The 25,681-nt window shown below is 44.5% G+C and overlaps 2 protein-coding genes across 2 annotated transcripts in view; one reads left to right on the top strand and one right to left on the bottom strand.

Moving 5' to 3' along the window:
- Ush2a (usherin) overlaps window positions 1-9,837 on the top strand; it is an 828,188-nt gene extending 818,351 nt beyond the window's left edge. The window contains 2 exon segments of the mRNA XM_008834819.2: window positions 7,033-7,248; window positions 9,326-9,837. Of these exon segments, the coding sequence (XP_008833041.1) occupies window positions 7,033-7,248; window positions 9,326-9,415 (306 nt within the window). The 3' untranslated portion in view covers window positions 9,416-9,837.
- A 3,932-nt stretch (window positions 9,838-13,769) lies between these two features.
- The window catches only part of Kctd3 (potassium channel tetramerization domain containing 3), a 48,636-nt gene continuing 36,724 nt past the window's right edge, over window positions 13,770-25,681 (bottom strand). Inside the window, exons 16-20 of the mRNA XM_029564369.1 lie at window positions 22,076-22,231; window positions 21,030-21,126; window positions 15,998-16,182; window positions 15,783-15,921; window positions 13,770-15,347 (exon numbers count right to left, since the gene is read on the bottom strand). Coding sequence (XP_029420229.1) covers window positions 14,786-15,347; window positions 15,783-15,921; window positions 15,998-16,182; window positions 21,030-21,126; window positions 22,076-22,231 — 1,139 coding nt within the window. The 3' untranslated portion in view covers window positions 13,770-14,785. The remainder of the gene's footprint in view (window positions 15,348-15,782; window positions 15,922-15,997; window positions 16,183-21,029; window positions 21,127-22,075; window positions 22,232-25,681) is intronic.

The raw sequence follows: 25,681 nt of genomic DNA, 5'->3' as shown, positions 1-25,681 counted from the left end.
GCTATGCATGGTTGTTAGCAGCCATGTGGGAGCTGGGCATCAAACCTGGTTTCTCTGAAAGAGCAGCCAGTGCTCTTGACAGCTGAGCCATCTCTCCAGCCCATCTCTTTGTAAAGACTGTATTTAACATCTATTTTATCTAGCATCTCTTTTATCTGAAATGAATGCAGCTAGGGTTAAACTAGGGCATTGCATACACTAAGACAGCACTGAGCTGTATCTAGCTCGCTTTTCATATTTATTTTGAGACAAGATCTCAGTTGCTCGCTTTTCATATTTATTTTGAGACAAGATCTCAGTTGCTCAGACTGGCCTGAAACTCTTTGTAGGCCCAGCATGCCTTGAACTTATCATCTTAGCTAGCTGGGAGGCTGAGGCAGCAGGATCATAAGACCCACACCACAAGTCATTTTTTGTTTCTGTCAAAGTGATACATATCTTTTTACTAATTTTTAGTCTGTGCTGTGTGTATTTATCAGTGAAGTGAGTTTCCTGTAGGCAGTATACAGCAGATCTGAAGATTTCGTCTCTCTGTTTGGGGGATTTTTTTGGTTTTGTTTTTGAGATAGGATCTTGATATGTAGCCAAGGATGCCAAGATAGCCTTCAGCTCACAATCCTCCTGCCTCAGGCTCGCAAATGCTTGCATTACAAGTGTGCAACACTATATCTGACTTTTCAGTATTCATTCTGCCAACCTGTATCTTGATACTGATGAATTTAATCCAATTACACAAGGCTATTGTTGATCAACCTTCCTTCAATCATTGTGGTAACTGTATTCTGCTTCCTTGTATTTTGTTGTGGTTGTAACGTTCTACCTATTTGGATGTTTTTGTTTTGTTTGATTTGGTAGGTTTCTTTCATGCTAAGTTTTGCATATTCATGATAGAATTGACCATCTTTTCATTTCTAGTGTAAGACTTCCTTAGGTCTCTTATAGGGCTAGCCTAGTGGCAGTGAATCCCTCAGATTTCATCTTATCTGAGAAAGACTACTCTTCAATTTTGAATAATTGTAGTAAGTTATTCTTTAGCAAGTTTTCTCTGTCCCTCCGCCTCCCTCTGCTTCTTCACTGCCTCGTCTAGAGTGTTAGTTTTCTGTTTGGAGTTTTTTTCTGTACACATGGCAAGCTTCCCCCTTAATGTTTTTAGAATTGTCATATACTCAGTATTTTGACAGATATACAATGGTTAAGATCTGTTTTGGTTGAAGCTAATTTGAATCCTTTGACCTTCATAAATCTGGATGCCTATAACGCTAAAGATTTGGGATTTTTTTTTTCAGATTTTAAAATTTACTTCATGTATTGTTGTGCTTATTTTTAATTTTTTATTGAATTTTTGTGTATTTCATAGATAAAATCATCTTTATTACCCCTTGGCACCTCCCATAGCCCCCCAACCAGAGTTCATACTTCTGTCATTTGTATTAAGATATATCATGTAAAGTTAGTGTCCTGAGATGTCCCTCCATGCATTTTCATCCACCGGGATTTAGTCAGCCTATCTAGTTTCTCCCTTCAAGAGCAGCTCTTCCTCACCCAGCAGTCATCAGCTGCCAATGATTCTTAGACTAAGATTGGTGCCTGCTGTTCATTTCCACTGTTCTGTGCTGGGGTTTTGTCTGCCTAAGTTTGCATAAGTCTTGTGCACACTGACACCACTGCTGTAGGTTTGCATGAGAAGGGTCCCAGGCACTTGCAGGATTTCTGTATGGTCCTGCACCTCCTCTCTGGCTCCGTCTTCTGCCCCCTCTTCTGCAAAGGTCCCTGAGCCCTGGGTGGAGTTTAATATAAGACTCCTGTCCAAGGACCCATACTCTGCAGACTCTTAATCTCCACACTTTGGCCATTTGTGTTCCTGGCTCTCTGTTGCATGAAAGAGCTTCATTAATGAGAATTGAAAGAAACGTTAGTGTTCTCTTCATCCCTTGTTCTATGTTCTGTGAGTCTTAGGTGTAGAGATTGCATCCTAGATATGCTTAGTCTTTGGCAGTTCATAGAGAATCTGTGAGCAGTGGTGTAACTGCAGTAATCTCTGTCTGATGAAAAAGAAGCTACTTTGATGGGTGGTGACTGGGATACTTGTCTGTAAATTTAAGGATTCATATTTTGCACATAGTAAGAAATTAAGGATATGAGTATCTTGGGGTTCTCTCTAAGATCTATGACCTCTCCAACTGTGTGTGTCTGACTAGGTTTACAGTACCAGACTAAAGTTTCCTCCCACTGAGTGGCCTTTAAGTCCAATTAAGTAGCTGTTGATCACTCCCAAGATAAAAGTGCCATTATTGGGGCTGGAGAGGTGGCTCAGAGGTTAATAACAGTGGCTGTTCTTGCATAAGACCCAGGTTTGAATCCCAGCACCCGCATGGCATCTAACAACTGTCTGTAACTCCAGTTCCAGGGGATCTGACAGTCTCTCTGTCCTCCGCGGGCATTGCACAACACATGTGCACTTACCTACACACAGGCAATACGTACATATATACATTTTTAAAATGTTTTTAAAAAGTGCCACTACTGCACCAATGTCCTTTGCTGTGCTGGTCATTGATGTGTTTTTTAGGCCTTGAAACTAGAGTTGGACCATTGATGTTCTCCCTTACCAGCTTGTGTAGTGCGCTCCAAAGCTATGAGAGCTGGCCTTCAGGTCAGTTCCAGCTCCACTGCTCCAAATCCTATGTCCTGTCTTTAGCAATAGGGTCTTACCTTCAAGTCCTGAGAGGCAATCAAGGAGTGTGGCAATAGCCTATGTAATTCTGGGAGTCTCTTGGACCACCCTGGCCAACACCTCAAAGGAAGGTTTCTCCTGTCTGGCGTTGACTCTTGTCATGTGGTCTTCACCTATGCTCACACTCATGTAGGGATATTGTATGTGAAATTTTTCAGTAGGTTTTTGGACTCATATGAGTCCCTCTGGTTTTTCATACTAGCTAGGCACTGTCTCTCCTCTCTCTCTCCCTGTCTTGTCCTCCCTCCCAGCCCTTCCCATTTAAAGTGTCCCCATTTTCTCCATTTCTCCCTCGATAATTTTTTGCTATCGTCTACCCCTTTTGAGCTCCTTCACCCCCTTTTTAGTAACACCTGTCTCCTACTAGTCTTCTCTCTCGGGTTTCTTCATTCCTTTACCTCCCTGGTTCCCTTCCATTTTCCTGCTTCCTGCAGTTACATCAGGATATGCACTCACTTACAAGGCTTTGGTGCTGGGATCCACCAGCAAGGAAGAACATAGTCCTTTGTTCTTCTGAGTCTGTGTTACTTCACTTAGCATAACAGTTTCCAGATCCATCCATTTACCTGCAAACGTCATTATTTCATCTTTCTTTACTGCTGAGAATGCCATTGTGTAACTGTACCACATTTTCATTACCCTCTTATCAGTTGAGAGGCACTTGGTTACTTTCTTTGAAAGTTTCATACATTTATACAATGTATATGGATCATATTTATCCACCACTCTGACCCTCCAACTCCTCCTAGTTCCCCTGCCCCCTTTTAAAAAGTGTTAATAACCCAGAGTCCAATCACTGCTCCCCATATATGCATGAGTGTGTGGCTATCCAGTGGGTGGCTACCACTGGCCATGTTGGCAAAGAGCGACTCTCCCCTTAGCAGCCATCAGTTGCCAACAGCAACTCTGACGGGGTGGAGCCTTGGGGGCCCTGTAGGATCCATGCTGAAATTTTTAACTGGCTTAATCTCGTGCAGGTCACCACCATGGTTTTAACAGCCATGTCATGTCCAGAAGCATTTCACACACACACCCCCCCATCCATTGGCTCTTGGGATTTTTCAGTTATTTCACAAAACAGGTTTTCAGTACCTTTCCCCTTTCCATGGTGCTCATGACGGAACATTCGGTCACTGTCAACCTCACATTCCATCATTTTCTTAGTCCTTTTTGTTTCCATCTTTCTGTGTCTGTACCAATAACCTGTCTACCGCTTCTGGAGTTCTCTTCTCTGCTTGCTCTACCTCCTGTGGAAAGCTCCTTCGTCTCTCATTTCCTTGGCTGAAGATCTTTCTTTGCTTGCATGTCTTTTTGAGACCGGGTCTCCCTATAGCCCCAAGCTGGCCTGGAACTCACTATGTAGCCCTGGCCGGCCTCAATCTCAGATTCCTCTGCCTCCCAAGTGCTGGAACTGGAGGCATTCGCCAGCACGCTCAGTCTGATTGAACTGTGATCGGCTTGTTAGTAATTCCACCTCTTAGTGATCTCACATCCTTCATGGTTCCCATCCTCTCTTTGTATTGTTTTCTGCAGTTGTGTATGTCTCTGTTTCCTTAGTGTCACGACTTTAATTCAGTTCTTGTAGGTCTCCTTCCACTTTAGGTCTATTTTCAGAGCACTTGTTCTCCTTTAGGTCATGGGTATTTTCATGTTTCTTGTAGTCTTAGATTTGTCTACACACCTAGTGTAACACTTTTTTTCTTCCAATTTTCTGGTCATTTTTATATAGGAAAAGGTTTTGTTGTTTACATGAGATCTAGATGTCTGTTTAACATGGTTGGTTATAAAGGAGCTTTAAACCTCTTTGTGAGTTCTTCATCCAACTGGGATCGGTGTATGTGAGGTCTTCAGTATTCTAAAATGAAGGTCATGAAGGTACTTTCATGGTTTGAAGCAGACATAGGCTTCGAAGTGTGTATCTTCAGGTACAACACAGTCAAGCGCCCATAGCACTGGATTTTGTGAGCAGCCATCAGTCTAAGTGGTGCAGAGTATGAGGAGGACCTTTCGTACCCCTCAGGGGGGCAAGCACAGGTGATGCCAAGGACCATGGCACCAGCAGCACAGGTTCTTGAGCCACAGGTTGAGATGGGACCTTTTTTAGGTCCCACAGATGCCCAAAGGTGGTGCTGGTATCAACGGCCCAGGTAACTGTGGATCAAAGTTTTAGAAATCAAAGGACCTGGGGGTAAATGGTCATTGGTCCCTAGGGCAGGCAGCAACAATGGCTGTTTCTGTGGGACCCAGATGATATCTTCTCCAGATCACAGGAGAGAAGTGGACATGGCACCAGCAATTATGGGTCAAAGTCTATGGCCTGTGATGTTCATTCCCCAGGTCATCTAGTTCATGGTGTTATCATTTAGGCCCGGGCTCTGCCATACCCACTCCTCCAGGTACAAGACATGGAGCAGACTTTCACTTGGTCCACAGGTTGACCTAAAGTGTGCAGCTTTGGTATCTAGAGTCCTTGAGCTTCAGGGATTGGGGACTCCTGAGTACTGTAGAAAAAGCTGGGGACAAACCCTGTGGCAGAGTTGTCCTGGATTTGAAGCACACAGGTGAATGCTTTCTCTGGTCCTTGGGACAAGCTTGAGTGATTCGGAGTCTTTTCCTACCAGCAGCTAGTCCTGAAGTTATGAGCTAGGAAGGACAAATTCTATAGATCCTGCCTGTCAATTGTGGGTATGGACAAGTGCTGAGGCCACTGGTCACTATAAAGTTATGTGGCTGAGCTAGAAGCTTTCCCGGCTCCCAAACCACAGGCACAGGTGAAGCTGGGATTTTTCAGTGATGGTTACAGTCTAGAGTGGATGGCCGGGAAGAGAACCCTGTAGAACTCAGGCAGTAGAGCACAGGCGGTGGGGGCAGGGGGCCTTGGCTGCTAGCATCTATGTTCAGAGTTACTGGGTTTGCCTGGGACTCCTTGCAGCTCTGGCTGTGTAGATGTGGTTAAGACAAGGTGTCTTCAGCAGTGGCTACAGTCCAACTGTGGCTTAGAGAGAGAGATCCACCCTATTCCCATGCAGTAGGTGTGGGTAGATCTTGAGCTTTGGGCCACAGCAGCTGGACCAGAAATTGCAGGATGCTGAGGGGCACTCTTCTGCCCAGTGAAGTGGAGGCGTTGGCTGGCCCAAGGCTTTGTTTGGGCAGGGTCAGCATTTGGCTGCCAAGCCCTAAGCCAAGATGGCAACTGGCAGTTATGGTAGTTTGAGTTCTGCGATTGAACGAGGTCCGAAATGAGTACCTTCCTTGCCTCATGGGAGTCTTTGGTTTTTAGAATTTTGCTGAGCTGAAGATTGAACTCAGGACCTTGCACATGTTAGGGAGCACTCTGCTACTGATCAAAGCCCCAGCCCTGGAGTTACTTTTAGACCTGTCACATCCCAAAGCTGGATGTTTAGCTTGTGGATTTCATCTGCAGGTTTTCGTTTGCTGCTAAGGCCCATGTTTCTGATGCTTGCCTTTACGCCGGCAGTGTCAGCATCAGGTCCACCCGGCTGGGTCCCCACTGAAGATGGACACTCTCTCTGTTTCCAGGTTGCCTTCTGACTGTCCTTCCTGTTTGGAGTTCCTCCAGTCTCCTCTGTGGCTCAAACTCTCCTCTGTGGCTGAGCTCTATGAAGGGTACTTCTCTGTCATCTGGACTCTTAACTCCTAAAACACTTTTAAGCAAAAACTGATATGCCCATTTTTTCCCCAGTTTGACTCTGTGGCTGATATATCCGATGTGTCCAGCAGTGTCACCCTAAAGAGTTACACCATGCACTTCGAGGTACCTCTGTGTGCTGTGCGGATGCAAGGGCCAGTCTTTTGCATGGTGTGTTGACTTTGCAATGAAAAGCAGGGCCCTTCTGATTGGACAGTTGGAGCTGCTGGACTCTATCATGAGGACGCACTGTACAGTATCACCATGGAAAGATTTTGCTTGCTGGGGTTACTAGCAGATCTAATTTATTTTGGAGGCTAGATTCCTCTAACAAGTTAAACAGAATGGGAAAAGAGGGAGATCCCACTTTCCTACCCAGATCCAGGATTTTGAAAATGAAATACAAATTACTCACAGTAAGATGACAAGGCTCACTTTGACTGCAGCAGAGTCTCAAGTGCAGGTAGAAATCACCTCACTCCATCCCCAAGCCTGGTCCCACAGGGAGCCAGCACCGGTACACAGTGCTCTGGGTGCAGAGTTCAAGCTCTGTAGGAGGCTCTGGAAGGGAGCACCGTCCCATGGCACTATGTGAGCTTCAGTTCCACGTTTCTTGACATGTCATCTCCAACACCAACTTCCTTTGCAGGGATTAACAGACACCAAAATTCCTTGGTCTGGGATGCCTATGAGTATTCGGAGCAGCCAGAGCGTGTCTGTCCTGCAGATCCCAAGTCAAATCAGCCAAACCTACCCCCAGGACTCTCTCCACCGCAGCATCAGCCAGCTCATGGACATTCCAGACAAGAAAGTCTTGATTCATGACTCAATATGGGAAACCATTATGGGCCATAATAATGGACTGGTGAGTTGACTGACAAGCATCCGGCAACACCCTGACAGGGGCAGTACGAAGCTTCCTCACACTACACTGTGGCCCTGAGCTGTCAGTGCGCCACTCTAAACGCGTGCACAGTTATGCTTACTAGTGTTATTGCTACTGTTGGGCTACCAGGGTAGAAGCTTCTTATTGACCTGCTCTGTGATAAAATGCTCAGAAATTATAGGAAGAAGCAGGAATTGACCTAAATAAGGCATAAAATGCAACACTTTATTTGCTTTAAAAACTCAGAAAGTCTTAAGTACATTACTACCTACATTCATAATTATTGAGGCGGGGTGCCACGTAGCTCAGCTGGCTGTGAACTCAGTATACAGTGAAGAATGGCCTTGAACTTCTGTTTCTCCTGCCCCCACCTCTGAGTGCTGGTATCACAGGCACCACCGGGGCTGGTTTGGTTTTGAATGAGGTGCTGCAGATGGAAGCCAGGGCCTTGTGCTGGGCAAGCACGGCACCCACAGTTACACGCTCAGCCTTGTATCTCTACTTACGAGCTCCATCTTTCTTAGCTCAGTGGTACAAACAATTGGCTTATTTGGTAAAGCTTCCTAGCGGTCAGCCATCCTAAGATTTTTACTAAAGCGTGTTTACCTAGACGTCTGCTGGAGTACCCTTCCATTGGGCCGGTTAGGTAAGAAACAGAGGGCAGGGAGGTTACCTTTCCCGTGACCCTCTGAGGTGTTGTTCCAACAGCTGAAGGTGCGTGCGGACTCACTGATCATCCCCTAGTTCTCCTCACGTTCCCTTCACTGACTCTATGTGCACCTTCTTAACCTGTGGCAAATGATAGAGGGAACCGTTTGGCTCCAGATCCTGTCATCTCAAATTAATGCTTTGAGTTTTTCAGACAAATTAAACTGTCATCCTCCTTGATCTTGATACAGCTCATTCAGTTATGTGAGTCTATTCCAGGTCTAATTTTTAAATGAAAGGAATAATTAAACTGTAACAAAGAATTGCTTAATGCATTGTTTTAACATAGCAATTTGGACTCAATATAATACTACACGAAGGGTTAGATAGATCATTTCGCATAATCCTCAGCAGCTCTAGGTCAGTGCTACCCATCCGCCCTTGTTTTTTCCCTAAAAAAAGGTTTATGTGTACAGCGTTTTGCTGCTTGCATGTCTGTGTACGTATGTGCAGTGCCTATGAAGGCCAGAAAAGGGCACGGGGTCCCCTGGAACTGAGGTTACACACAGCTGCAAGCTGCCATGTGGGTGCTGACAACTGAGTTTGGGTCCCCTGCAGGAGCAGCCCGTGTTATTAACTGCTAAGCCATCTAGAGAGAGCCTCATCTTTACAGAAGGTCAGAGGTTCTAGAGACGTACTGTACACACAGAAGCCATCCTTCGTGGGACTGGAATCTGAAAACATTAGCTGTTACCTGTAACTACTCCAGATAATGGCCAACTCTGCTTGGTCTTCACAGTTTTAGTCGTGGGCAGTGTGCAAGGAAAGCTTGTCGGAGGTGCAAACACCTGGCTCGTTACCTGCTCATTATAGAACCAGAGTATTAAGCTTTTTTTGATACATACAGTGGAGCAGGAAGCAAAGACGCACAGCAGCTTGTATGTGCTCACCGAACTAAACCCTCTTAACAAACACAGCGTGTAGGGGCTGGACAGATGGCTCAGCAGTTAGGGAGTGCTTGCCAATCTCCCAGACAACCCAGGTTTACTTCCCAGAAGCCACGTTCAGTAGCTCCGGGGGACCTGATGACCTCTTCTGGCCTTCACAGGCACCTGCATGCACGTGGTGCCTATCCATGATAAAATAACACATCTGAAAAACCTACGTATAGGTATAAAATTTCCCCACTTTACAGTGAGGCTCACAAAGGTTAAGATATTGAGCAGTCCTGTGTCTGTAACTCAGTCTTTAAATTAATTTTAAAAAGGTGTCTTAAACCACACCTTAGTACTGAACATGGATATTAAGCTTCTAATAGTTACTGCTCACTTTTTACCTTGATACGTATGATCAAGGAGCACGTACTGCTGATCCTAAGTACTGTAACCAACGACTGCTTACTTTTCAGTACGTGGATGAAGAGGACCTGATGAATGCCATCAAGGGTTTCAGCTCAGTGGCCAAGGAACGCACCACCTTCACTGACACCCAGCTGTGATAGGTGTAAGAGGGAACCCCAGGTGCAGGCTGTGCACCAACTTTCCTGATTACGACTCGGAACATCAGAAATGCCGAAAATCACTATTTGTTATTCTGTAATAAAGAAATGAGGGTCTAAAGTCTTAGTAACCGTGATCTAAGAACAGCTATTTCTCTAGCTGTCTCAAACAATATCATACACAATACTTGTCTTACCTTGCTGGTTTTATAAACGATGAAATATGTAATTTTCACTGGGCTCTGACAGGGATGTGTTAGTTAAATGAATTATCAAGGGCAGTTTCAAGATGGCCCACATTTGTTATCAGTAATGTGATGTTAGTGGTTTAAACTAAGCAAGTCTACCAAGATGGCCCCATTGCTCCTGTGATCTCCATCACAGCTGACATAACCTGAAAGAATAGCTGAATTGACCATCAGTGCCCCAAACCAAAACCTCAAATCCAGGCCAAAGAGAACTGCACTGCACTGCAGACATACACCTGCTCAAGGTTCTAATGCCACTATTTACAAGTAAATATTCATCAAGCTTTCTGACAGAGCACCACATACTTCATACATGCACGCCTGTCACTGCTAGTGCATTTAGGACAGTTTAGAAAATCTGACAATAGCTAATTCAGAGAAGTTGTTGGAACTTGTGCTGGACAGCTTTAGTGTCAACTTGACACACCTGGGTCGAGGGAGCCTCAATCGGGGAATTGCCTCCATTGGACTGGCCTGTGGCCATGTCTGAGGGACATCTTCTTGATGAGTGATGTGGGAGGGCCCAGCCCACTGTGGGTGGTGCCACCCCTGGGCAGGTGGGCCTGTGTTGTATAAGAAAGCAGGCTGAGCAAGGGCCAGGGGAGCAAGCCAGTAAGCAGCATTCCTCCATGGCCTGTGCTCCAGCTCCTGCCTCCAGGTTCCTGCCCTGAGTTCCTACCTTGGGCTCCCTGATGAACTGCAACCTGGGAGATGTAAGCTGAATAAACCCTTTCCTCCCCAAGTTGGTAGTGGTCAGAGTGTTTTGTCACAGCAATGAAGAAACAAACCAGGACAGAACTGAAATACCTTCACTTTAGGCAATGTCGTCTTTCACATATTTTAGTTCTGAAACTCCATTTCACAAGCACTTTTCATAGAATTCTGCTCATTCACTGAACGTCAGGTAATACATCTTCAGCCCAGTAAAAATCCAATGGAAACGGCTCTATTTGTAATATTTAGTCAGCCTACATGGAATTGTATAAGAAAAAAATTAATTTCTGTTCCTTCCAATCTTCAACACATTTACATGTAAAACACACACACACACACACACACACACACACGTATATAGTACAGCACATATTCCCTACTATCATTTAAAGAACCCATGCAGTCCTTGGGTAAGAACTGACATAATATCAATTCTACGGTTCAAAAGTTTCTCTTTGGATTACAAAATTATTGATCCAAGTCCTACAGGAAGAAAAAGTTTTCCCATCAACAGAAAATTTAAGATATTTGAACCTAGTGATTTACACAGAAACCCACACCTGGCCAACGTGCAGAGAACAAGAGGCTGCAGAGCGCTCATCCCTGAACAGGACAGCTGTGTCAAACCTCTGCCTCCCGAGGCTCAGCGATCATTGCAGAAGAGGAGGTGGAAAGACTGTAGGAGCCAGAGGTGGTGGACGACCGCAAGGGAACAGGTTTCCAGATAACTGGGCAGTGAACACACATTAAAATGGGAGGGCAGGAGGTGTGGCTAGGGAGGATGGAAAGACCATCAAACTACACTGTATGAAAATCGCAAAAATTCAATTAAAAAGTTAAAAAAAGATATTTGAATTTTTTTTCCTGGAAAATAATGTAAGGAAAACTCTTCCCCTTATTCTTAAAGGTTGTAATGATGCTAAGAAATTATTCTGAATTATGTGATAAAATTCTGAGTCCTTTCAAAAAGGCGGGCTGCAAAAAACTTTGAGAGGGGACACCCCTACTTACCCTGCTTGAAAACCACTATTTTCACCATGCACAATCCAACAGTTAAAGGCTGGGCATCATGCCAGTCTGTGGCAGAGCAGCTGCAATGACCAGCTCCTAGACAAAGCCTGCCAACCTTGAGTGTCAGAAGCACAGACCCATGTTCTGCAGCTCTGCCCTTGTCAGAACTGCTAGAAAGCAACGTGAACTAACTGTCCTTCCGCAATAGCTGTACAAGTCACAGTAGTGCTCTGCTCAACCCACGTTTTATATGCTCTAAAAAGGAAACACAGGACTGGCTAGTTTACCGGGCTTTGTTCTAGCCTGCTCATTCTGGGCCAATTGGCTGTTTGAAGGTGACACGAATGACCCTAACCAAGGCGGAGTCCACCTTGCGGGCCACCTGGAGTGCCCAGGAAGAAGTGGCTATTTCTGGTCCCTAACCTGCACCATCCACAACCTGGAGTTCTGTAACTAGGATTTGCTGTTCACAAGCCAACTCACAAGGGCCCCTCCTCCTTTTTCAAAAAGTACCTGGTTTACCATTTTGTGGTTTCTAAATGCTATAGCACAAACTCCCCTCCCCACGCACAGACCCTCTCTCCACGGCGCTGATTCTTATTCAGCCACTGTGGGCGGGCTCTGAAGACCTCTCAGAGCTCCTGACTCTGAGACCCAGGAAAGCAAAGCACCTGGAGTCACCGTGCATGGCAGTATGCTGCTCTGGGACACCAGTCCCTGGCCCAGGGGGTCCCCCTCACAGATGAATGAGGGTCTGCACTATACAGCACCTCTGATACACTGCTGTCAACGTACAAGTCGGGTCCTAACCCTGAGAACCACCACCCTTTCTTATGCCCAACGTCAGCCAGTAAGAGTGCAGTTAGTTAGGAGCTTACAAGTTGACTAAGAATTGTTTCCAGACAGCCACCGTAACCAACGACAGGGACCCAAACACAAATCTGTTACTGTACACACTAGTGTAACACTCATGTTGACATCCACACAAACATACTTCAAGAGAACAACTTGAAAATCAAGCATAGGCCAGGTAAAATAACATGGTAAAAAGGAACCTGATGTCACAAATGTGTTTCATTTCCAATGCCCAAACATCATGTAAAGTCATCTAAAGATGGTCTGATGAGTAGATACTTAAGTGTGAACCAGGTGTAACACCTTTATAAATAAATATTCTAACAATCCTAAATTAGATGTAAATAATGATAAAGACGTACCCATTTAAGAGATTAGGACAGGTGTCATACACAGTGATCCACTCCTTCAATCCCAGCACTCAGGAGCCAGCGTTAGGTGGATCTTTGAAAGATCGAGGCCAGCCTGGTCTATATAGGTAGCTCCACATCAGCTGGACTATAGGGAGACTCTGTTTAAACAAACAAACCCAAACACCTAGAAAATAGGATGGCCTGGATGGGGGTTGGAGAGATGGCTCTGCTGTTAAGAGCACTGACTGCTCTTGTGGAAGACCAGGGTTAGAATCCCAGCACCCACACAGCAGCCAACGTCTGTAACTTCAGTTCCAGAGGATCCAACACACTCTTCTCACCTCTGCAGGCACTGCACAACACGGGTGTACTTACCTACATGCGGGGATAACACTCATACACATAAAATTTTTTTTAATAGAATGGCCTGGGTACGTTCTCATCTAAGCTACACTAGAACCGTCATACCTTTTTCAAAACGAGTCCCAACTAAGAGATTCAAATACTGCACAACTGGAAGGGGCCTGGGTAACTAACTCCAGTCAGTCCTGATGAGAAAGAAAATTATAGGTCCTTCCCCTGTGGGTCCGACTGCATCTCTGAGAGCACTAGATTAACAGTAAAGAACTTAGAACACAGTAACTTGAACTATTTCCACCATTTCAACTACAATGCCTTCATCAGCAGTCGTAAAGCATACAATCCATTTCATCGTTTTTCTTCTGCTCACAACCTTGAGAACATCGTTCCAGTGAGAGAATACAGACACTCGGAAAAAATCTGGCTGGGGTCCTCGGGACAGAGGAGACACACAGGCTTAGACCGAGGTCTGACCTCCCGGAGATGAAGGAAAGAAATTCGACTTGACTTGTGGGACCTTGCAGTCTATGCTTTGGTCAACTTCCTGTTTGTTTTTGAGACAGAGGCTCATTATGTAGCCCAGGATAGCCTCCAAATCCCAAGCGCTGACACTGAGGCACACACCACCAGGCCTAGCTCTGGCAGTCAGCTACCTTTCTGTGGGACTGTATTATGTAATAGTCTCTACTGGGTTTTTTTTTTTTCCTTTTTAATGGTCTTTCATTCATGCAAGTATGTAATTTTTTCCTTAAGAACACATGTAGTTAGTTTAAACAGAGCAACTGCTCCTTAAATAACTGAAGACACACTGTGTTAACCATTCTTTTGATTTAACTGATAAACAGTTTTTATTTAACCACTGACAGTAAACTTTAAGGAATGTACTTCACTTTGGTTGTCTTGGGATGGGACAATACACAGCACTCGCCGTAAATGCTTACAGCTCACATTTCCCCATTTGCGGAAATTTGTAAATCATTCCAAATGAAGAAAAATGTACAAAAAGTTCTTTTGCTCTCCAAATTCAAAATATAGTCAAAACAACATTTTGACACAGCCTAAACACTGAATTCCAAACTGAGCTCTCCAATCCAGTGAGATGTAGCAAAAGTCAGCTCATAACACAGGGCACACCAGCAAACGGGGTCCTTCTAGACAAAGGGTCCCCTTTATTATTTTTACTTCACCTATTCAAACACAGCAGTTCCACTGGGAAGACTGTGGGTATCAGATGTTGGTGATGTATGCTGCACTAAGACCCCCCACAACCATAAGAATCAGAAATGACCCACAGTAAAATGGTCCAAAAGACGTAGTGCACAGTGGGGCCTGGTATTCGACAATAGTGTTTCTGAGTTACAGGATATTTTTTCACAACATAGCACCTCATTAAATACCTAGTAAACACTGCAGACCAGACACAACAAGGTCAGGAGCCTGAGTTCCAGGGGGATTGAGATTCACTTCAAGGTGGACTTCAAGACAAACCTTAGCACTGGGTTAGGGATGCGGCCCCTAGCTCACCAGCTGTTAGGACACATCTACATGGGCACATCCTAGTAGGACAGGGTGACAGACCACAAGCAGAGCTCAACACTAAAATGGACTCCTGCTTTACCAACAGCCTGTTACACGTGTTGCAGAACTAAACCATTTCCATGTGTCAAGAGGGGACTACTGTATCTGCTTCAAGAAACTGTTCAAACGAAGATACCAAATGAGGTCAAATTTTCTCTTGGGAAATTTCGGTATAAAAACGAATGTGCTGAAATCCAGGAAATTTTAATTTCCATCTAAATGTAGTCAAACTGTCATGCATTTTGGTGAGCTCACAGGCTGTACTCCTGGCCCAAGGAGTCGCTTTTCTTATGCCGAGGCGATGGGGTGGTCTTTGTAGGAGATGGGGACGCAGTACCAGGGGAGTCGGTTCCTCCATCAGAAGTGCTCGGTAAGGACACCAGGTAGGGCACCTTCTTCCTTCCGAGGAAGCCCCCTGCTTCAAACCCGCCTTTCCTCCGGAGCTCCACTCGGCTCTCGCCTTCCTCTTCCGGCAGCCTCTTCCTGGCCTCTGGAGCACTTTCAGCAGTTCTACGCGCCTCGGATGCACACTCCGCCTCTCTCAGACTCTTCGCGTCTGTGCTGGGGGACTTCCTCTCAGAGATGCTGCCCTGCCCTGTCACCCCTCTCACTTCCGCCTGCACTGGACCCACGTCTCCATTCTCAGGGACCGCTCTTTCTACATTTCTGCTGAAATTAATGGCCTGGAAATCCCGGTAGCTGTGGAAGCTCTCAGTCCTCCTTGCTCTGGCTAACAAAGGGCTCTCTCGGTACGGCCGTGTGGCACCGTAAGTGGCTGCTTCATGTATGGTCTCATGGTGCTGGAGCTGCAGGCTGAGAAGAGTTTGAGAAATCAGTTTAGATCTCACTGTCTCATCAGCTCAACCACTAATAAAACACATGATGTGCAGCGTGCATTAATGCCCACACTCCCTACATGTGCTTATCAAGCACTGGATATCATCTACAATCGCTGATGCAAAGGGCAGCACACATATTCAGTCAACCAAGACCTGAACAGAAGGAAAAGGACAGAAAACCGTCTTTAAAACCAACAAGAAATCAGCATACTGAATATGTGGCCCTTGGTTTTTCAGAGTTTGAATTCTGAAAAAAAATTCACTAACTTTAAACAACTAAACATTAACAAATCTGAACTGAAACTGCCGTTGAAACAACTTTTACAACCACTGTGATCACAGTGTGTCAGACAATGCTCCCCAAAGCAACCAAGTCGGTTCAGGAGATGACGCACAGCGCTTTACCCACCTGGAGTTCGACTCTCGCAGCCGACTCTGCTGAACCACAGATGTGGCGGGGCTGATGTTAGGGGTAGCACAGCGCGACGTGCTCAGATCACACTGGTCTAACAATTTGAGTAGCTCTTCTTCAGTTGGACCACCTACATCTTAGGAAAAGAAACACTCGCTGTAATCACGTCAGAGGTTGGCCTGGGACACCGGGCCCTCCAAATGGTCGCCTACCCTTGTCCTCGCTCTTGTTGACCATGTCCATGGCCGTGGTCAGATCCCACATCTGAATGCTGCCGTTGGTGTGTCCTGTGAACAGGTAGCGCCGTGGCCGCGAGCCCATCCGGCTGGAGCCCTCACACTCTCTGACGGTAAACGCAGATATCGTGGTGCAGTCAACAGCCTGGATCTCACAGATTCTGCAAGGACAGGAGACGCCGTAAAACATGGCAAGCAATTACACTCATACACTAAAAATAACACATACTTACAAAGTTGCATGTAAGTTTTAAACTTGCAGTGGAAATGGGCCACTTGTGTCTTATTTGCAAAGTTACAAGTGAACACATATCAAAACTGGTTTCAGGGCTAAAATGAAGTCAGAAGAAAAAAAGCACAAGTCAAAATTTCTTATACATCAATGTATTAGCTGTGACTGAAGAAAATAATTTTAAGTTACAAAAGCAGAGTGTCGAGAATTAGCAACTTTTCCAAAGGAAATCATGAAAGGAAAAAAAAATGAGACGGGAAATAAATACATGAATAAAATATGCTAGATATTGAAAAAAGCATTAAAATTTACATGCAAACCTTTTTTTAATTAAAATATTTATTTTTATGTGTATGAATGTATTGCCCGCATGTAGGTAGGTGCACCCATGTCATGCAATGCCCACGGAGGACAGAAGAGGCCGTCAGATCCCCTGGAACTGGAGTTTCAGAGAGTTGTTAGCTGCCATGTGGGTGCTGGGATTTGAACCCAGGTCTTCTGCAAGAACAACCAGTGTTCTTAATTGCTGAGCCATCTCTCCAGCCCCTTACATGCAAACTTTTAAAATATTTTAGTGCATGAGGGTATTGACTGCATGTGTGTAAGTGCTCCTGTGTCATACAATGCCCACAGAGGTCATTAGAGGGCCTCCAATCCCCTGGAACTAGAATTACAGACCAGGTCTTCCCATGATGGAGGTGCTGGGAATCGAACCCGGGTCCTCAGCAAGAGCAGCCAGTGCTCTTAACCTCTGGGCCATCTCTCCAGCACCTACATACAAACTTTAAAAATGTAAAGCCTTAGCTCCAAACTCTGGCAAAGGCACGTGCTGCATCCTCCACGAGGACAGCACTCCTTATCAAGGAGGTTTTAAGGCCACTGTATCACTGATGCTTCAAAACAGAACCAAAGAATCTGAGATAGAGGCTGCAGAGGTGGCTCAGTGGTTAAGAGCACCGGCTGCTCTTCCAGAGGACTCGGTTCCATCCTATCTGTAACTCCAGTTGCGAGGGACCCAACACTCTCCACTAGCCTCTGTGGGCACTACATACATTCATGGAGCATACACATAAAATATAAAATATAAAATATAAAATAAAATAAAATAAATAAAATAAAATAAAATAAAATAAAAGTAAATGTTTTAAAAGAATCAGAGATAGAACAGTTATTTTCCAGCCTGCAAATGAGAAAAGCCAGGGACAGTGTGAGGAGGCGATCTTCTCCAAGTCAGGTAAGGGTGACCTGAATTTACTTCAGTGAATTCATCTCAGCCTAGAGCAAATCAGAGGTGCAAGAGCTTAACAGAAATAAAAAGAACAGTCAGCAACTAGCAAATCAAAGGGCAAAAACTTGGGAAGGAAACAAAACGAAACCCACATCAACATGAGAACAGGACAGAGTGAGCAGGAGGTGAAGGTGAATTCTGATAGAAGTGGAGAAGTCAGCCCTGCCTATGCACCACGTGTGTACCACATGCGCACACTACAGAGCCCGCTGCCCTGGCATCATCTGATCTTAAAGGGTGAGCTTTTACTGTTCGACCACTTAAGAGATTTCACCTTTATTTTAGTCACTAGGGCTTTTTAAAATATTTTATGTGTATGCACGTATTGCCTGCATGTAGATAAGTGCACCCGTGTTGTGCAATCCCCACGGAGAACAGAAGAGGCTGCCGGATCCCCTGGAACTGAAGTTACGGACAGTTGTTAGCAGTCATGTGAGTGCTGGGATTCGAACCCGGGTCTTCTGCAAGAACAGCCAGTGTTCTTAATCGCTGAGCCATCTCTCCAGCCCCGTCACTAGGTTTAAACAAACAATTTGCTTTTATCTTATGTGTATGTTTAAGAGCTTACATGTATGGTGTATACATATACACCATGTGTGCAGCTGATGCCTGCAGAGACTGGAAGAGGGTATCTGATCCCCTTGGAAACTGGAGTTACAGACAGCTGTGAGCTGCCATGTGGGTTCCAAGAGCCAAATGTGGATCCTCTGTAAGAGCTGCAAGTGCTCTTACCTGTCGAGCCGTCTCTCTAGCCCTGGTCACTAGCATTTTTAAACACCCTCAATGATGTGGAATTGTCAATTGCTTTTCTGTCAGTAATAGTGTTTTTAATTACTATTCATGTAATAATTAACATTTATATTTGTAAAGTGACTTAAAATTTTTAAGATCTAGATTTCTGGTTTATTAATAAATCACTGTCAACAACAACATAAGCACAAAGGCTACTCTGCTCTAGTCTCCAGCTGGGGACCGAGTCCTCACCCTCTTCCCCCAGTGTCCTACAAGACCGCTCCACTTCCTGCTCACTGCGCTTCCCCTTCCACTGGAGCTTCTGGCCCACCCAGCAGTGGCTCACGTCTACAAAGTCACTTCCCCTTGCTCATTCTCTACCCAGTTTCCCTCTGAGATTGCAAACTTAAAAGATGATAAAATTCATCTTGTACACAAATCATACAATGGATTGCAACACACCACTGTTTTCTGAAATAACGCATTAGGGAAATGTTAAACGGAACAGGACGCTGTTAGACGGTGGTAGCATTCCAGCTTGTTAAACACCTGTCGCTTTTCCACTCGATGTGTGCCGAGCCCTGAATCACAGGGATTTATAGAACTGTGAGAGAATGATGTGGACTCTACAGTGTAAACTCCTAATTCATTTTCTTAAAACATAAGATGAAACAAAAGCTGACAGTTTAGGTACAAAAAAAACATTTTCTAGAATTCACTCAATTACTGATGATCTCTGATGGAAACAACTCATCTCAGAGTTTATTTATTGCCACATCATGTGATCAGACTCCTGCTGAAGAGAAGCAGACAGGAAACTTCGAAACATCCACAGCACCGGCAGCGTTTAAGGAAAGTCGGCCAGTCTGTTTAATGACTACAAACAGGAATTTTCCTTTCCTCACTTGTCTGGTAAAGAAAGAAATACCGAAGCTCAACAGGAAGCCAGGGAACAAACACTTAAAGGAGGAGAATGAGGGGACTGATCTCTGGAACGTCCACTGCAGTCAAGACTGTGAGGTGTACTGGGATTCTGAGACTTATTTTGTGAAGTGTGGTGATTTGAAAGAAAACGTGTTTGAACACTTGGTCCCTGGTTGGTGCTGCTGCTTGGGAAGCTTCAGGAGGTGCAGCCTTGCAGAGGAAGGTGTCACTGAGGAGGGATTTGAGAGTTCTCAGCCTCGGTCCACTTCCTTTGCTCTCCCTCCTTCCTGTGTGTGACTCAGATGTGATCTCTCTGCTTCCTGCTCCCTCTGTGGCCACCATGCCTTCCCCATTACAGACTCTCCCTCTGGAACCACAAACCAAAATGAACTCCTCCATGGCTGCTTCTGATCATGGTCTCTTATCACAGCCACAGAAAAGCAACTAAGGAAACCAAGGAGGTCCCTTCAGCTGAATTTATGCAGCTGATAAAAAGCAGAACTAGAATAAGAACGCAGTTCATCTGTCAGCCAGGAAACCCACTATGATCTACACTGAAATCCAATGAGAAATCGTTCCTGAATTCAGAGCAGAGCAGTGGCAGCTGTGGCCTCCAGGGAGCCCTAGGGCAAATCCACGCTGCACAGGATCAGGGCTATCTTACCTGCTCTTAGGGCAGACCTGAGGGGACACTGACGTAATAGGGAGCTGACACGGCTGCTTTTGGGGAGATGCCTGCCTCCACAAGCTACCAACCAGAATGAACTGCTTCATCACGTTTATCCTATATGGAGATGGGCACAAACTCTGCAATACCTTACCTGAGACATAGTCATGAACATCTGCACAGGGTGAGAAATATTCGAATCAAGGGTTTCTTTGTTTTGTTTTTCCCCCAGGATGAAATTAAATGTTTTAAAAAATATTTTATTATTTTAACTTTATGTGTATGAATGCACTGACTGTGCATGTGTGTAAGTCATTTGTGCCATAGCTGCAGAGGTCAGAAGAGGGCGTCAGATCTCCTTGGAACTGTAGTTAGGGATGGTTGTTAGCTGCCATGGAATTGAACCCAGGTCCTCTGCCTCAGCAGCCAGTGCTCTTAACGGCTCAGTCATCTCTCCAGCCCCAAAATTAAATGTCTTTAAGAAAAAGAGTCGAGGGATTCCCAGCGCCCACAAAGCAGCTAACAACCATCTGGAACTCCAGTTCCAAGGGATCTGACACCCTCTTCTGACCTCTGTAGGCATTGCACAACACAGTGCACTTACATATGTGCAGGCAATACATTCATAAACATAAAATTTTTTTTTTTTTAAAAAAAGAGAAAGAAATCAGTAAATAGTGCTTGGGTGTGAGAAATGCCCCGGATGTCTTGGTCTTCTCTACCACAAGTTCTTCCCAAACATCCACAGCATCACTGAAAATCTAAACAAGTCCTAGAAACCAAGTGTGAAGTACAATGCTCAATTTTAACTTTTTTTAAAAAATTTTATGTGTATGAGTGTATTGCCTGCATGTATGCGAGTGCACCCGTGTCGTGCAATGCCGCGGAGGTCAGAAGACGGTGTCGGATTCCCCTGGAACTGGAGTTAAGGACAGTTTGTAGCTGCCATGTGGGTACTGGGACTCAAACCCGGGTCCTCTACAAGAGCAGTCAGTGCTCTTAACCGCTGAGCCATCTCTCCAGCCCCTATTTTAACTTTTTAATCGTAATTACTGAATCAATTTGTCTCGATCTGCTTCTAGAACACTTTTCCACCTGTGGAGCACATGGCACCTTTATAAACCAAGGCAGTTTCTGAACAGACGTCTTCCTCAGAATGTGCTACCTTCTTCCGGTTGATGAGAGCCTCACAAACAGCTTGTTGGTGATGGGAACAACTTTCTGGATAAACACTTGCTGATCATCTCGCTCTCCAAAAGGCCCTGTGTCAGAAAACCAAAAGGCAAAGAAGTTATGAGAATGTGGTTCATTTTATAAAGGCACGTTAATACCACACCCTCTCACCAAAGTTCATGCTGGCATTGAATTCTACACTGGTGCCACACACAGTGCCAGGACAAAGCATTTCGACTTGTAATGCAGCACTAGCTCATTTTAATCATCATAAAACTCTATCAGGAAGACATTAATGCCCTAATTCTACAGGTGAAAAAACTAGACACCAAGAGGTTAGTTAGCCAGATATCGGAAATCACGGGTCCTAAGGGATGGAAGGAAGTAACCCAGGCCATCTGGCTGCAGGGGAGTCACCATTGTGCCATGCATGTACTCAACTACTTCAGGGAAGGACTGTGAGAGCAAGCCTAGACTCCTTCCTCCCCAGAACCTGCCACACCCCATGGATGACCACAGTTCCCTGCAGTTTTTAGTGAATCACTCCTCTTTAAGGGTAATAGTCTTCCTTTCTGGTACCCTGGTTCTCTAAGCCTTCTTGAACACACGTACCAATACTGAACTACATAGATTAGGGAGCTAGCTCCCTCAGTAGAGCACAAGAACCTAAGTTCATTCCCCAGAATCTAAGGGAAAAAGCTGTGATGTGTTTTTGAAATCTCAGTGCCAGAGACACAGAGCTAGGTGGATCCTTGGGGCTCATTGGCTAGCCAATCTAGATAACTGGGTGAGTCGGGCTACTAAAAGACAGTTTAAAAAAAAAAAAAAAAAAGGTTCATGGAATCACCCGAGGTGGTCCAAGAGCCCACCCCACACACATGCACACACACACAGACACGCACACACACATTCACATACATGATTTTTGTTTTGAATGAATTTAAAAGCTAAGATACACACTTCCTACTCAAACCTCAGTATTGCCGTCTACTGGAAGAGACAGCTCTGAGCGGCCTGCGGACTCCTGGGGAGACCCACCTATGTCGTTGCCAGATGAGTAGCTGCCGTGACTCTCTGTCTCCTCCAAGGACAGGATCTTGAAGGATGCTAAAGGAGTGGAGCCAGGCTGAGTGGAGATCATCCCTCGAAAGCGAGTCACTGTCCATGTACGCACATGATTGTTGTCTGCACAGACTAGAACAAGAGCACAGAGTGACTACACATGCTAAGGACGCCACATCGCTCTCACACTTATGTTTTAACTCTTTCTACACTAAGAAGACTTAAGCCATTTAAGAGGCAAATAACATACTTAACATTGTATTCAATCTGTATCTAGCTAACCAAAGTGAGAGAGCTAGGGATGGTGAGACGGCTCAGCAGATAAAGCAGCTAGACACCAAGCCTGACAATCCAGGTTCCATCCATGGGACCCACATGGTGGGAGGAGGCAACACAAACTCTCCTCTGACCTTCACACATGCTGTGTGCATGTGCACACACAAGTAAATGTAACAATAAAAAACTTTTAAGAAAACAGAATAGTTTCTCTTGCTCAAAATAATCCATGAGTTCTCTAACAGTAACCTTGGGAAGTCAGCTGTGGTGGCACATGCCTGTAATTTAGCTTTTGGGAGGCAGAGCAGGGATCCTTCCAAAGTTCCAGACCAGCCTGATCTGCATAGTGAATATAGACCAGCTGGGCTATAAGAGCAAGATCCTGTTTCAAAACAACAAAAACCAAAACCAAAGCCCAGTAACATAAATGTAGAAAAGATTTTCTTAAGTGTAAGAGGGAAGTCAAACACTTTCTTGTTCTGCAGCCAAACTACCTACTGCATATTTATTTTTCCCAACCATAGAAACTGTTTCTACTTATGTTACTCAGACATTAAATAACCTAAACCAGGAATTACTGAAAAATTATGACATGCATTTATCAAGGATCTCTAGGAATTAGCTATTTACTGCTCATTCACTGTTACATTAAAGAAAATTAAGAAAACACTTTCTTGTTCTGCAGCCAAACTACCTACTGCATATTTATTTTTCCCAACCATAGAAACTGTTTCTACTTATGTTACTCAGACATTAAATAACCTAAACCAGGAATTACTGAAAAATTATGACATGCATTTATCAAGGATCTCTAGGAATTAGCTATTTACTGCTCATTCACTGTTACATTAAAGAAAATTAAGATTCTGTATTAGAGCTGGACATTATTTTTTATAAAAAGAGTGAATTAAGAAGCATATGCCAATCAATTTCATTTATTTTTTAAAATGGAATGCAACTAAATGACCACACAGTGAGTCACTTCCTAACCAGACATTTCGGCTATGAAAGGATTATTATTAGAGAATACAAACAAAACATGACATCACTAATACAAGACCCGTCCTTTTGGGACTGCACCAAAACACAGATTCATTATTACAAGACCTGTCCTTTTCTGGCATACCGTAACAAAAAGAAAAAACAAAAACCTTAATTTTCCATTTGTAATTCTTTCAGAAAATCTATTACTAGCAGTGAGTCTTAACTTCACCTGAAAATACTAAAAAGTATCCCCAGCTTCCATACACACATAGTAGTTCTTATGGTATAATGTATCAGTTACAGAGCTGGGCATGGTGGTGCATGCCTTTAGTTGAGCACTTGGGAGACAGAGGCAGGTGGATATCTGTGAGTTCAAGGCCAGCCTGGTCTACATAGTGAATTCCAGGTCAGCTGGGGTTACAGGAAGACCCTGTCTCAAAAAATACTAAAAATAAAAACAAAACAAATGAACAAACGAAAAAAAAAAAAATCAGTTACATGCTTTAAGCCAAACTTTAGGGAGACATTTAATGTTGGCAACAAGTACCTCCTGCACAATGTTTTACCTGTGTAACAGAATTCTCAATTCTCAGAAAGCCAATAATGAAGGTAAAAAAGGAGGCATATAGTTTTAGACTGTTTCATTAATTTCATTAATTTCACTAAGTTACTGAACTGAGAAAAATAAAACAATTTAGGCTGATTCAAATGAATAACCATGACAGCTTGCTGGCATTAATTGTTATATAAAGTTTTCATTTCCGGCATCAGGACATACACAACCTAAAACAAATGTGGCTAGAATTAAGCTGACACCCACCAGGGGGCAGAATAGCAATTCTAATACAGAAAGTACTCCAGACTTCTGGCTAAACTGGGTGTTTTTGTTAACAAACATACTTAAAATTCAAACCTGCATGCTAATGTTTCATATTTAAACATAAATTAAGTGGCCCTTTGGCATTATATCCTACACTAACATAAACACCAAAGTAACAGCAGTGACCACTATCACGTAAACAGCACAGCCCAGCAGCTTAAAATCCCACAGGACCAAACTTTATACACTGTTTCCCAGAATCCTCTCTGTGGGAAGAGCTACACTGAAGTGTTCAGAACAGAGAACAAAGTTCCTCCAGGTGAAGTTATATTCCAGGAGACAGGTGCCAAACAAATGGTGATTACACGATAGTCTGTGAGCAACACAGACAGATACTATTAGACAAAGCTATGTTTGGACAGAGGCTTAACTAATTGAGACCAGAGGTAAAGAAGGCCTTGCTGAGTAGGTCTGTGAATGCCTGAATGATACCGCGAAGGTACTGAGTGCCTGCAAGACAGGGTAGCCAAGCTTGTACCTGGGTCCTGGACATTCCGAACAGAACAAGAACAAAAGTTGTGATGCACTTTTATGAACTGGAAAAGCCTCCAGGTTAGAGTCTCCTGAGGCAGAGACAGCGGGCGGGGGTGAGGAAGTTCATGTAGGAAGTACCTGGTTCTAGCACACAATGTGGTACTGTGGCAGACACAGTGGAAACTCACATGCATTTAAGTAGGACAGAAAGCCACTGACAATCAGACCTGGTCACTTCAAAAGGACACAGGAAGCCGCCCAGTGCCTTCAGTAACCAAGGGAGAATGACGACAATCTGCATCTCTAGAGTGAGGGCCATGGGAGCAACCAGGTCTGTGACACACGCAGCAACATCAACGGACTTACTGGGGTCTATGTCACAGAGGGGTCAGGAGGAAGGGAGGACTCCAGGGGCAATTCCTAAATTTTGAGCCTAAGTAAGTAAATAGTTGGTTGTGGTGGTTTGAATGAAAATGTCCCCCATAGGCTCCAAGTATCTGGACATTTTGTCCCCAAACGGTGGCGCTGTTTTGGGAGGTTTTAGAAGGTGTGGCTATCCTGGAGGAAGCATATCACTGGGGGTGGGCTTAGAGAGTTCTTAAGCCTTGCTGGATCTCCAGTCACTCTCTTGTTTCCTGTGCCTGTGTGATGATGTGAGAGCTTAGGTTCTGCTGCTCCCGCTCCAGCCACCTCCAGCCACCATGCCTCCCTGCCATGACAGACTGTAATTCCCCAGGAACCGTAAGCTCAAATAAACTCTTCCTTCTGTAAGCTGGTTTGGTCAGTGTTTCATTCACAGCAACAGAAAAGTGAAACTGCATTAAAATGGCTTTTCAGTTCAGTTCAGTTTAATGTAGAGCGTTAAAAGCTCTACACCCTCCACATTTCATCTGAATACCTGCCGAACACACAACCCGAGATACAGATACTGGACACACATGTCTGCAACTCTCTGAGAGGAAAAGTCA

The sequence above is a fragment of the Nannospalax galili genome, unplaced genomic scaffold, assembly GCF_000622305.1.
Source record: "Nannospalax galili isolate Female #2095 unplaced genomic scaffold, S.galili_v1.0 scaffold657, whole genome shotgun sequence".
In the NCBI taxonomy this organism is placed as follows: Eukaryota; Metazoa; Chordata; class Mammalia; order Rodentia; family Spalacidae; genus Nannospalax; species Nannospalax galili.
The sequence above is the reverse complement of the archived record's forward strand: the minus strand, read 5'-3'. Positions and strand labels throughout refer to the sequence as shown.